At 38.9% G+C, this 14405-nt stretch overlaps 1 protein-coding gene across 4 annotated transcripts in view; it reads left to right on the top strand.

The window, feature by feature from the left end:
• Nucleotides 1–14405, top strand: part of CUL4B (cullin 4B) — a 38235-nt gene that overhangs the window by 7004 nt on the left and 16826 nt on the right. For 3 of the 4 annotated variants that reach the window (XM_045029130.1, XM_045029132.1, XM_045029131.1), the window contains exons 3-10: nucleotides 2074–2189; nucleotides 7396–7499; nucleotides 8577–8646; nucleotides 9183–9256; nucleotides 10890–11052; nucleotides 11151–11240; nucleotides 11568–11650; nucleotides 13504–13571. In XM_045029130.1, coding sequence (XP_044885065.1) covers nucleotides 2074–2189; nucleotides 7396–7499; nucleotides 8577–8646; nucleotides 9183–9256; nucleotides 10890–11052; nucleotides 11151–11240; nucleotides 11568–11650; nucleotides 13504–13571 — 768 coding nt within the window. Of the gene's footprint in view, nucleotides 1–2073; nucleotides 2190–6595; nucleotides 6714–7395; nucleotides 7500–8576; nucleotides 8647–9182; nucleotides 9257–10889; nucleotides 11053–11150; nucleotides 11241–11567; nucleotides 11651–13503; nucleotides 13572–14405 lie in introns of those variants that run through there. The other variant, XM_045029133.1, reaches the window with a different exon arrangement.

Genomic DNA, 14405 nt, shown 5'->3' with positions numbered 1-14405 from the left:
ATGAATTGTTGTGTTGTCTGACACTTCAAAAATGTACCAGCTCTGTGACTACTATTTATTGAGTCAGCATTAAATGACAGTTTGAAAATATTTTTTTAATTATACCCTTATCTGTGTTACTAATAACACCTTATTAAAATTAGAATACATTTTAAAAACAGTAATTTTTCACTGTTTTATTTATGCATTTCTTTTTTTAATTCACTCAGCTTGGACAGTGAAAGTGAGCTAATCACATTTCTACTTAGTGCATAAGAACCGAATGGGAAACTAACATAATGCTGGAATATTGCCAACACTGTAGGAACTATATATTTAAAACAAATTACCTGTCTCTATTATGACTCCCCCCCTCCAAAAAAAAAAATCACAAATTTCTGTTGTCTTAATTTTGTTTAAATACTGGGTTTGCAAAACCTAAACTGTAGGCCAAACTTGACCTGAAAGTGTGCATGTCTTTCTCTTTAAACTCCCTCCCCTCCCTTCCTTTCCCATATCCTAATATTCCTCCTGGAGCAAAGATGATCACTTAATTATTTTGTTTTTAGAATTCTAAGTCTGCTCTGTCCTGAAATGTTGCAGCGCAGGCGTGCGTGGACAGAGCTCGACCATCAATATGATTTGAAGCAGAGTCATTTTATTTCTCTCCAGCATACATCTTTATACACTTAAAGCAAGCAATCAAGCAATTGCTAATTGGTTAATAAAATACACACAGGCAGCAGCTGTAACTTCATTGGATAACATCATCCTAGACAGCCTTTTAATTTATTATCCTATTACTGCCTACCAGCAAATAAAAACTAGCCTCATCCTAAAAACTTGCATATCAGTTTCCCACACTCTCATGCACAACAATCCCACATGAAACCCCTGATACTTTTTGACGCCTTGAGATGTGGCTATGATCCTGGCTGAAAGAGAGTGAAAACCAATCATTTAGGCATCTCATCCATTTTTGTTAATTGTTCAGAAGGGTTCCTGTTGAACACTACAAGGGATTCTGCATCTCATAGGTGTTAAGGTCTCCACTTATGCTGCACTTCTAGCCCTTGCCAGAAGCTAGTGTTACTCAGGATCCTGTTACTGAGCTAATTAGTATTACATTTTTTTCATTAAAAAAGTCCCCAAATATTTCCATAAACTTGCTTTAGGCAATCATTTTGTGGTTAGATTTATGATTTAAAAATTAAACTTGCTGCAGCACTGAGGATTTGACTTCGGAGATTTTTGTTAACCCATTTTACATACTTTTTTGTTGAAGTACAATGGAAGAAGGCTGTACTAAATTATAGTGGAGTTGAATCTTTCCAAGTTTGACATACTTAAACATAAAGAACAGGGCTTGAAAAACATAACATGCACCTGCTGGCCAGAACCTGCAGACCTTGGAAAACACCACTGCATTGGTTCAGATTGGAAGGTTTTCTTTGCAAACAAAGGTCTATAATCATAATGTTTCCTGTGTAAATATAGCTTGAAGTCTGCATAAATTGAAGGGATGGGTCTCCTTCACCAGTTTCCCACCTGGCCATTGGATAGATGTTTTTCAGGTCGTGAGGAAGAGTAGTACATAATAATTACAAAGTTCTTACTAGGTATATACAGTTGTCTGTCTTGGAACATCTGTCATATAGATCTAAAAAGGGTTGCTTCCATTTTATCAACAAATGATGATCAATCTGTATGTCACTTTCTAATTATTTTGTCCTGTGCTGCTAGTCTAATAAAAAGTCAGTATTAATGAAAGTATAGACTGACAATATTTTTTCACTTGAACTGTTAAGTCATAGGTATTGCAGAGTTTATAGACCAGTGTCTGGTATCCGCTACAAGTGCTGTGATATGCAGGCACAACAGGGTGACTTGAAGACTGAGAGTCAAGTTGAAATTTAGAATTTCCTTGCTACCTAACAATGAAAGCAGAATCTGATAAATGCCTAAAGAGACTTTCTTCATGTATGTTTTAGTGGAAGCTAGAGTGTTTTTGCAAATCTGTCATCTTCACATCATAAAACAGCTAGAATTTTCTGCTCTCCTTTAACAGGATCTCAACCTTTGCTTATATCCTAGATAAACCTAAATTGCCTGAAAACTACACAGATGAAACCTGGCAAAAATTGAAAGAAGCTGTGGAAGCTATCCAAAACAGTACTTCAATTAAGTACAATTTAGAAGAGCTCTATCAGGTAAGTGGGCCCGGTCTATATTTAAAGCCCTTCAGTCTAAATAAAATCTGGATATGCTCTGTTCATTTTTCATTTCTCAAAATGATTTTTGTGATGATTTAAAAAAAAAGGAAATATGACAATTAGTAGTTACTTTCCTAGTGAACAAACTATTTACTTAGAACAGTTTCTCAAAGTGAATTTTAAAAATCCAGAATAAAGGATTTGCAAGAGCTAAAGTTGAACTGAGAACCTTTTTACCTGCCAAGAGCATAATCTAAGGTGTGGTTTCCCTTGCAACAGTTGACACGAATTAAATAAGGCAAGGAGCTGTATTCCCTTTACTACTGCTTTTGAGTTTGTGCTGTGTAGCTGCTCAAGGAGAAACATGAAATCCTAAAACGTTTGGTGTTTAGGTAAGAAAAGGACAACTTGGATTAAAATGTAATCTATTTGTGTCTGTCTAAACACAATCTGTTCATAATTTAGGATCATAAACAACCATTTTAAAAAAAAAAAGATTTAACTTGTAAAGTAGGTGTAAAATGTGTCACCATATTTCCTCATGAAAATCATATTCATTTGATTGTCATTGCTTGCCATTAGAATTATGTATATTTGGCCGTGAAAACATTCAAACTACTCCCCCGGCCATCATTAGTCATGATTATTTTGCCCTGATTGTTTGTTTGTTTGTTTATTTTATTTTTAAAGAATGCTGTCAGGTCTAAATTGAGTATTAGACCTTTTTTAATAAGCTCTTCAGTCCTTATACAATTACATTTCTGTTTCTGCATTCTTCATGTACAGTTACTTAACTAAATTTGTTTAGTCAAAATAACTGGGACTTCTTAAACTTAGGGGTGGCGGGGTTTGTACCACCTAGTGCTGCACCTAGTTATAAAGAAGTACTTCTATTTGTTCTATTTTCAAGCTTTTATCGTTTGATGGATTTTCATGTTTTTTCTCAAAAAGGTGAATTTTGAACTCCAGCAAATATGTGATGACATTCTATTTTTAGGTCTTATTGAAGTTTGGAATGGGTTGAATTGCCTTAATATAGGCTGATTTTTTTTTTTTTAATTTTTGGTCATTCCCATGTTCCCCCCCACCCAGTGCATGTTACATGCACTTTAGATTCTTGTTTTGAACTTTTAAATCAAAACCAGTGAGGTTGAGAAATTTCATGTTTGGCACGTGCATGGTTCCACAATAAAGAGCGCCTTCTTTGCAGCATTTGGAGGAGTTGATGGCAAATTAGATACACATGCAGTTGTTGATTTCAGGGTATTTCACCTCAGTACAAATAGGCTTATACTGTATTGAATAATGCAGAACTACAAATAAACATGTTTTTTAAAAATAAAGTGAATCGTGGGCTAATCTACCACTCAAAGGACAAACACATCAGTTAACTAGTTGAAATGACCTTTATCTACAAAGTCATACTGAAAATCTTGCCACTACTTCAAAGTAGTAATTTAAAATGAACTTGCCCTCTTAGAGGTTGATATCAAACCACGTTTCACTGTGCTACTTATGCTCAAGGAGAGTGAGTTACAACAGTCTTGACTGTTATGACTTTGAATATCCTAACATGTTGAAAATCTCAGCCATAGTGTTACTAGTCACTTAAATATATTTAAATAATTGTAACACTTCATACTTGACTGCCCTCTAAGTTGAATCTAAAAATAAATGTCTTAATTTAAAAATAGTAATAGCGATTGCTAGTATTTTAAATGCTAAATAAACCAGTGCTGCTTGTGAACAGCTGCTTAGTAAATGGATCTGATTCCAAATATGCTTTGGCAGACACCATTATCTAAGCAGAGAGAGGAATCGCACAAAAAAAGCCTATAGAAGTTCCTTCCCGCACTCTTCAAAGGGATTTATTCATATTTTGTTTTTGAACAGAGCTAAGCTTCTTGGTTTTAGCTTGACACATGTGTGTGCCAGTAAAATCCCACCTAGTGGAACATTTTTTTAAGCTTTTAATTTTTTAGACCACTAGCCATTAGCGCTGTGTTAGTTCTTCTACTTCTCAGATTGAAGTTGGGGAAGAGTGCACATAGATAAGCAGCTAAATAATCCTGGAGAACTGAAAGCTTTATACAAATGTTTATTTGCCAGAATAATTTTCTTCAGTACATCAATACTAAAAAGTAGAGGCCTAGACTTGGGCAATAATTCCCTGTTTAAATGTATGATTACAATAAGAAAGGTCAACTTTTTAAACATTTCTTGAAGTACCCATTGCTGTGGCCTCAGACAGCCATGTGTGGTGTCCCGTCCCCCGTCCCATCCCCCCCGCCTTCTCTTCTTCCTTATCCTCCCCCAAAACAAATGTAAACTTCACAATACCCAGATGGGTCTGGGGAGCCTTGGTCCCATGTCCTGAGTATGGCTAATAAATCTGAGAGTGCAGAATCCCGAGGCAGGGCTTTTTATTCTGAAGAACCCACTTCTGTGAACGGCAAGTAGGTAGTGTGATTATTTGAAGTGTTGCCACACAAGACATTCTGCTATTGCTATCATTTTAAATATTGATCTAGTACAATGTTGCAGTAGCAATTGTACAGTATTGTTGGAGATACTTCCATTTAAAAGGACACAGTTTTCAGTGGAAATTCCCTCTACCTGCCTATTTAAAAAAAAAAAAACTTGTCTGTTGTGTTTTCTGAAATTTCATACTTTGGGTGGAATTTTTTCTCCATTAAAATGCATGTATTTTGTATTTGATTTCTTGTGTCAAAACAAAAGGTTTGAAAATCCTATTTGACACAAACACGTCGTGAATTTTCCACTACTTACGACTGTAGAACTCCAGATATACATGTGCTCATGCATGTATGTGTGAAGTTTCATGCATTAAAATAAATTAATCTGAGTTTTATTTCACTTATTACACATTGAAATAAATACACCTGCGATGAAATCCATCCATTCATAAAGGGCCTGTATAAAGTCCTCCAAAGTGCGTAAGTCCTTGCATCCTTGCAAAGAGTGGGAAACGGAGCGTGTATTTATGCAGCCACTGTTTTCTAAGGTCGGGCGGGAGGGACTCTGTAACACCTCAAAATAGGCTGGCAAAGAGGGGTGCTGATCAGTTAGCCAGAAACCATTGCCTACGGCTTATGGAGAGCCAGCCATTGTTAACCCTGCTTATTAGCTAGAAGAATGGCTGCAGAGGGTTTGTGCATCTGGCTTGAAGGTGGTGGTCCATATTTCCAGCCCCCAGTAGTCCTCTCCCCCCACCTCAAAGCCCATTTGGGTGGAAGAGGGGTTACATTTTGTATCCTGTGTTTACTTGAAAGTTTGATCTGACTTCTCACATTTTAATACATTGTCAGTTAGAAGCTGACAATGTAGACTATAGTAGCATGGGAGAAAACTCCAACCCATATGCCATCAAACCGAACAAAGAACTATACACTGTTTTTCTGTTAGATCAGTGGTTTTCAACTTGTGGTCCATGGACCCTTGGGGGTCCATGGACCACAACTAAGATTTCCAAAGGGGTCTGCACCTCCCTTCAAAAAATTTTAGGGGTCAGCAAATAAAAAATGGTTGGTTGAAAACCATTATGTTAGATTCATACAATTTTTTTTTTTTTAAACGAACTCAAGACTGAGAATTCTCAGGAACTCTCAAATATCAAGAAATTCAATTCTGGCTTTCTCAGCAGCCAGAACTCAACCATTTTGTGCTTATGTAGCATTTTGTATTATATGTGTTGTTGATACATCTTGCTTTCATGACTAAAACTGCATTGAAAAAATGATGAATTCTAACACAGTAAATCTGCGTCCCATATATATATTCAGAGTTAACTGTTTCTGACAAAAGAAGTTTGTACTCCTTTTTACTCCCTGTTCATCCTTTGGAGCTAATATAGTTATGGGTGAGTGAGCAGCATTCATTTCACAGAATTGCTAACTTTGGACTGTAGAGTCTTTACTGTTGTTGCAGAAGCTAGAAAGAACCCAACTTAACTGTCAGATCCCACGCTGAGTTAATAGTGAAGTGAGCAAATACAGTCTGAAAATCATGGAGACAATACATGTGGAACTAAAGACTAGCTCTTCTACAGATACCCACATATTCTTACACAAAAACCTTGTTAACCTAACAGTTAAAGTTGTTCATGTGCATTTCATTTAAACACAATCAATACAAATTAGGAAAACACCAGATGAGGGTCCATCCACATAACAAGCAACATCACTTCACATTGCCATTATGCCTACAGACTTTATCTTAACTGCCTTTTACTCTCCACTTAAACATCCATGATGCATGCATTCATTTTTTCTAAATCACACTCAGGTAGTTTAAGATGTTTTATTGAGAAAGTATAGAACACAGAGCACTATCAAAAAATCTGAGGTCATAATTAGGCTTGTGTGACCTGGAGAGATGTTGCAGGATACCTCAAGGTTTAGAGGGAACTTGAAGTGGGGAGTGTGAAAGGGTGACACTGGAAATCGTGCTGTCTTGCACTAAGGCTTCCCTGTCTCTCCCACTGGAACAGCAAATGGCTTGGTAAGTTTAGTAGCTCCTAAAATAAAACCTTAAGTGTCTGTGCTTTAGAGTAATAAAACCCATAAACTGCTGGAAAATTGAACTACCTTTGTTCCTTTAGGGACAAATCCTGCATTTCTCACTTGGGCGCTTAATATATGTCTACACAGCAATTAAGCACCTGCAGCTGGTGTGGGTCAGCTGACTCGGGCTCACAAGGCTCCGGCTGCAGGGTTGTAAAATTGCTGCACAGAAATTCAGGCTCAGGCTGGAGCCCAAACCATGGAGCCTCCCGAGTGGGAAGGGGGCCAGACTCTAGCATGAGCCCAGACATCTACACAACAGTTTTTAGCCCGGCAGCCCAAACCCTGTGAGCCTAAGTCAGTTGACTCAGACCAGCTGTAGCTGTGCCACAGGTCCTTTTATTCCAGTGTAGATGTATGCTAAGACTCCCACTGAAGCCTGTAGACCCGTGGGTTGTGAACTGTTTAGGGGCAGGCCCTTTTTGTGTCTTCTTACTGCTGTAAAGTGCTTCGTACATCTCCTGTGCTCTGTAAGCAGCAGTATGTAATGTAAAGTTCAAGAGCGGGTAGATCTTGCTCAAGGATCAAAAACAAACATATCATGCTATTTTTTTTTTTATGGAAGCCATATGGAGAAATTCATATTTATCTTGCTATATCTGTTTCATTATTTATTTTAGGCTGTTGAAAATCTCTGCTCCTACAAGATTTCTGCAAACTTGTATAAACAACTGAGACAGATTTGTGAAGACCACATCAAAGCACAAATTCACCAGTTCAGAGAATATCCTTTAACTGAAAGTCTTTTCACCTGCCAATCTCAGGAGTCATGTTTCTTGTGCATCAGTTGATGGCATTGGGGAGGTAGCATTATCTTATATAGTTTGGCATTGTGGCTGTTCTTTCTGTTTCTGCCAAACTATAAGATACATGTTTGTAAAGCCATTTGAGATCTTCACAGAGAACAATGAAGCAAAATGAATGCAGTCCCTGAACTGTTTTATTTATAATGTACTTCTATAGCACCTTCTAAGTATTAGCAATGGCATCAACTGTTGTAAAGCACAGGAAGATACCTGAAACTGCTTTATGTGCAGGTAAACAAAGAGAGAATTAATTTCAGCAGCTTTAGTTTTGAACTATATTAAGAGTCTATAGAAATATCTAGTACTCAGTTACTGGTTTGGGATCTTTAAAGCTTTCCTGCTGAAATGGAAAATGGACTATTGCTAGTATTTTACTAAGAGGCAGACTTTCAATAACCCACTAATTTTACACCTGCATATTTTGTACCCACAATAAAATGTGGATTCAAATATTATATTTAGATATGTACCTATAGGATTTGGGGTCACATGTTTGGTATTAGACACCTTAATTCTGGCATTTGTGCTTGTAAATGATCTCATGTGCAAACTTTGTAAACTTGAGTCCCTCTGAAAATATGGCCTGAAACTGTAATATTCTGTATGTTTACACTTTAGTAAATCATTGTGTCTGAATAAAACAACATATAATGGAAATTTTCCATATGCTAACAAAGTACTATTGTTAACGTAGATTAGGCTTCTGAGTCCAAAATTTTTTGTTTTTGATAATGGGACTTAAGCTCCTGAGCGATTTTAGGTGCTTTTAATAATTTTACCCTGGTCTTGAACTACTGTTAATAACCATGACTCTAATAGAAACTAAAAATAGCATATGGAAAAAAAATGGTGATCCTTTCCAAAATGTAGCTAGTGAATTTGTGATGCACTCTACTGAAAGTATTGTGCAAAAGCAAACCAGTATTGTTGAGCTTTTTGTGTAGCTAATGTCAGCTCTGGGACTTTCGTCATAATTTTCTTAACTGCCTTTTCATGGATTCGCTGGACAGTGTTCTTTTTCTAAAGAAAATAGACAAATGTTGGCAAGATCACTGCAGACAAATGGTAAGTTGTTTTTTTTCCTTTTAAAAACAAACCTGCCTATTCCTGACAGTTTACTTCTCTCTCATATTTTTTTTTTTTTACAAATACACTTTGTGCTTCTGAACTGTTATCTGATATCTAATGTAAAGGCTTCCTGTTATAGGAGGAAATGACATCTAACTTGTTAGAAATGAAGCTTTGAAAGCACTTTCCTGAGATGTACTTCTGAACATATAGCTTTGGTCTTGAATAAACATTTGAAACACACATTGCGTGTGTATATGCTAGCCCTTCCCCTCGTGTTTGTAACTCAGAGACTAATTCTAATTTTACCGTTGGTTCATATCTAAATGCTATTTTGAATTCTTTCTCACCCTAAATCAAATACTAAATGTCATGTTGATCATCTTACTTAAAACATCCCACAGCATACTAATAAATGCAGAATACTCCCGAAATTGTTGGTAATTTTGGCACATACACATATATAGGTATATGGCATTTCAATTTCAACTGATATAAAAATGCTGGTGACTTTTTCCCTCCTCCCCCAACAGATCATGATTAGGAGTATCTTTTTGTTCCTGGATCGAACTTATGTTCTTCAAAATTCAATGCTGCCATCTATTTGGTAAGGATGCAAAGAATAAAATAGATTTTTTTTAAAAACTCTTTCATACTGTCTTACTATTTGAAATATAGGAATTGCAGCTAGCTTATAATTTTCTGTCCTCCTTGAAGAGAGAGAGATTTTGAATTTCATTTACATGAAATGTGAGTTTTGCAGTGACTAATACCAAATTTTAACTGAACTGATACCATCTAACTCCAGTTTGCATAATACAAGAAAGCCTTTTCGGTAATTGAAAAGCCAGGATTTAGGGTCAAAGGGTCATTGGCTACACATCTGGTTATCAAAGGTAGTGAGAATATTTGTTACATCTGTAACATTCTAAAGATACAATGCTTTAAATATATTGGATAACGAATATGTACAACTCCTAATTTTATAAAGGGGTAAACTAAGGTTATGTCTACAGTACCAGCTAGAGCTGTGATTTCCACGTCCTGTACACATACTCACATTAGCTCGATGAGAACTAGTGCAAGTATAAATAGCAGTGTAGCTGCAGTAGCAGAGGCCACAACAGCATGGCTTACCCATGCTGAGTCCATACCTACAGGCAGGTTGTATTCAATATGGCTAAGCCAGTGATCCCCAACTTTTTTTGTCTGGTGGGTGCCAGACGACGAGCCACGGAGGACTGTGATGGCGGACTAGCATCCGCCGAAATGCTGCCAACATCAATAGGCATCTCTGCCGACAAGCAGCATCATCCAGAGGCGTCGGATGACGCTGCTTGTCGATGGCGTTTTGGCGGATGCTCATCCGCCGGCCAGTACGCAGGTGCACTTAAACACCCTGGCGGGCACCATGGCACCCACGGGCACCGCGTTGGGGACCTCTGGGCTAAGCCATGCCACTGCCTTTGCTACCATGGCCACATTGCTATTTATACTCAGAATAGCTCTCATCAAGCTAGTGCAAGTAAGTGTATATGAGCTGGGAAATCACACCCCTAGCTCATAGTGAAGACATGATCAGTGAGATGTTACAGTCAGGATTTTCAAAGTGAATTGCAATGATTGGATGCCTCAGTTTTGGGGCGTCCAACTTGATATACCTTAAGGGTCTAACTTTTCAGAAAGTACTGAGTACCCAATCTCAAATCAGACCCATTTAAGGCATCACGTTGGACACCCAAACTGAGATCCCTGCCTCCACATCACCATTTAAAATCTTTGGCTAAGGACAGCCAGTGATAGAGCTGAGATTAGAACCCTGGCTTCCATGCCATGCTTAGTTCTTATGACAAAAGTGCTTTATCTTTGAATATATGCTAGTCTTTAATATTAAACTGAGGAAACACTTTTTAAGGCATATCAGTTTTTAATCTTTCTAAATCCAGCTAATCCAGGCTAAGAATGGTTAATGTCCTAAAACAAGGTGATTATCAAAAATAAATCTCACTTGTGTATATGCAGATATGAGAATGTGTACAAGAGTTTTACTTTAGATAGTTGCCTATTGTGGTATGTGTGCATTTACGTACCTCTGAAATGGCTTAGGAAACTCTGAGAAAGTAAATATTTGAGTATCAGAATTGAGAACATGTGCTGTTTTTATTGTAATGGTTAAAAATAAAAAATCAGGAATGGTTCTGATGCAAATTATTTAAGAAAATTATTTTTTATCTTTTTAGGGATATGGGTTTAGAGTTATTTAGGACTCATATAATTAGCGATCAGAAAGTTCAGAACAAGACCATTGATGGCATTCTTCTCCTGATTGAGAGGGAAAGAAATGGTGAGGCTATTGATAGGAGTTTGCTCCGAAGCCTTCTAAGTATGCTTTCTGATTTGCAGGTGAGTACATTTTCTTCAGTTTGCAGAAAACTGAAAAAAGCATCACACTTGTATTCAAGGATACATTGCTTTAAACTGAATTCTTCTTTATTCCCTAGATTTATCAAGATTCTTTTGAACATAGATTCTTGGAAGAGACTAATCGTCTGTATGCAGCAGAGGGGCAGAGGCTTATGCAAGAACGAGAGGTATTTTATGTTTTAATCTTTTTCCTCTTGTTTGCAGCCACTGATGAAACATCTTAGCTAAGAGAGAGCAAAATAATATGTTCCTGTAGTGCATTCTCCTCGTGCATCAGGGTAGCAGGAAATATTCTCAGCAATAGTGTGACCCACACATTTACCTTTTTAAAGACACTATTGGTGGCAAATGTACTCAAGCACCATCACTCTAGGCCCTGGTGTTCTTGGTCTAAAAATTGGTCTGTAGCTGCTGCTGCCAGACTTTGGTCCCATCATCTCTTTAACATTTCTTCGTTATGTAAAGAGTAAAATAACTTTCTTTCATCTTTTCAGGTTCCAGAGTATCTTCATCATGTCAATAAGCGATTAGAAGAAGAGGCAGACAGAATTATCACATACTTGGATCAAAGTACACAGTAAGTGTGTGATCTGCCTTGGCTTGGTATCTTTAGCCATTTGGTTCTAATCCTATTGAAGGCTTTTGCCACACAAAATAACTATAGTTATTGAGGAACTTATTATTTGTATACAAATGTAATGTGAGCTGCCAAATGCTTCCTCCTTTTCCCTAAAACTACTTGGAGCCAATCGATCATTGTCTTATTTTGTACAGCTAACTGGAGAGGTTCAGATTAGAGGCTGATTTGACTTTTGGGCAATTAATTTGATTTGCAGGTCATTTTAGGGGAGAGAGCCTGTGTTCCTACTAGCAGTGGCAACTACCTGTATGAGCAAATACTCAGTTACCTTCCTAACGAAAGTAGATAGAGGCCAGCAATAGTTATTGGGTATTCTCAGAGGGAAAACTCTAAGCTACTTAAAGGATGTAAATACCATTCAAGGAAGAAAACCCCTTGAATGTCAGTTTCTTAGATAACACAGTCATCACCCTGGAAACTTAAAATGAAGATTACCTTTCGGGGTGGACTCAGGTGCAGGAGGTGGCTGGTGGGGATGCTGGAATTCCCCTACCGAGACATGCTCTGAGGTCACTGCTGTGGTTACTGGGAGGAAGAGGAGACCTGCAACAGGATGTATGGCCCTCTTTGAATACGTGGGCAGCAGGGCTTACATTGGAGTTAGGAGGGAGCAGGCCACTGAACGATATAGCGGCCTCTTACTATAGTGCAGGGGTTCTCCCAACAAATATTTTGGTGGCTTCAGAGTGTGACCAGAGCTCTTGCTGCTGGTCACTCTGACAAACCAGTCTCTCTGTCCCTGCCCACCATAGTCCTTCAGCAAGAGCCCACCCCAGGGAAGGTGTATCATCTGCTACTGGCTATCTGTGGAGTCCCAGGATCCCCATGCCCCAGCCAAGCTGGAGCAGAGGAGTGCCCCAGTGACTGAACACCATAGCCGCCTCCGGCGCTGTGCACACCATCCCCATGTGTCTCCAGAAGGGCTGCTTGGAGCCCCTGAGGAGTCTGTGTGGTGCAGGATGCCAATCCCTGCTGGCGGCGCCAAAACAAACACCCAGGCAGCGCATCTCGCTGCCGTTGGTAACAATTATTCAGAAGCAACAGCTGGATGCTGCAGGGAGAGGCTGCTGCTCCCTCTCCTACCCCCCCACCCCGCCCCAAATCTCCACCCATGCTTTGGAGGCTTTTGTGGCCGCAAAAAAAATCTGCTGATGGCTGCATTTGAGAAATGCTGCTCTAGTGAATGAGGAGGCAGCACCAGAAATGAACTCTCTGAGGGAGGGGATTTGGGACTGCTGTGTATGTGCTGTTGCTCCAGTCCTGCTGTCCCCACTCCCTACCCCCTCAGCCACTAGAGTAAGAGCCTGCTAGATCCTTCAGTGGATCCCTTCTTCCTGAGTCCATTATTAGCAAAATCCCCGTTCTAATTTAGGAGCTGTTGGTTCAAATACCTGTCATCTTTGCCCCTTCCTGGTCACTGTCTCCTTGCTTTATGGTCTCTTGCAAGGCCTGAATGCCCTCTTGCGTGAGGTTGGAGGAAGCATATTCCCTGAGGAGCTGCTTCCCTAACTTTCTGCCCTGATGAGATCCATCTTGTGCATCACCTCGAGGCACTCAGATACCATAGTGATGAGTTTACTATAAATCCCTAGTCAGCAACCAGCATGTAGAGTCACCTACTGGGGGAAACAGGTTAAATATATTTATTAAACAAACTGCCTTGAGTTATTGATCAGGAGCCTACCAAATGCCAAGTGTAGATTTAAGTCAGGCTAGTCTGTTCTTCAAATGGGATTTAAAACTGTTAGTGATAGAAAAAGGAAAAGTAATTCTAAACATTTCTTCTATAGGAAGCCACTAATTGCTACTGTAGAAAAGCAACTGCTAGGTGAACATTTAACAGCCATTCTTCAGAAAGGTAATCTTTCTTCTTTATAGAAATGTTTCTAATTACTGCTTCGGGGCTTTCATTCCTGTGCTGAAAAGAAAGTGACACATTCGGGTGCTGGGGGAGGACACAAGCCACATCATTCTTTAACACTCCTTGCTACTCAGTTCATGAAATAGCACTGAACATTTTGCAGGAGAGCAAGTCCCATTCTCCTTGTCAGAGGTAAGGAGCCACAATGGTGTCTTCCAATACATTGCAGAGCAGAAGGAAAACTAGAATTAAAATACAGAGGTTGGGCTGAGGATTCAAGTAACATTTTGAAGATCACGAGTGGGGGTAGCCTTTGCGTTAGGGCCTGATGTAGCAAGGGAGACCATTCAGGATTAGCAAGCAAACATGCTACTGTACTCTAAAGAAGGCAAAAGCAGTTAAGATACATGACTTTAGCCCTGTAATAATCTCTCCTCCTGGTCATGAGGCCATGTGTGCTCCAAGGGAGGTGAATAATGGATACATGAGTGCAGCTTGCACAAATTGTTCATCTAATATGCTTTATTATTTTTCCTTTGACTTGAAAATTACTAGACACCTGTTAGCCAAATGGTGTGTGGGTATTGGTGGGGGAGGGTGTTCTGTTAAGAAGCCCTGACCCCACCTGTTACCCTCACTTCTAGTAGCTGGGAAGAGGGATTTGGGGTCTTACTTGTGTGATGTCCCTGGACTTTGCTGTGGTTTTTTCAGACATCTGCTACCAAGAGGTTAATAAGAAAGATGAAGATGCTGCTTGGCTACATGAAGAGACTTGCATTTTTTTATAGGGTTATAAAGCTTAATTTTCTGCAAAAATTGAGGTTTAGGACT

Source organism: Mauremys mutica, chromosome 9 (genome assembly GCF_020497125.1).
Source record: "Mauremys mutica isolate MM-2020 ecotype Southern chromosome 9, ASM2049712v1, whole genome shotgun sequence".
Lineage (NCBI taxonomy): Eukaryota > Metazoa > Chordata > Testudines > Geoemydidae > Mauremys > Mauremys mutica.
This window is presented reverse-complemented; position numbering and strand designations above follow the sequence as displayed.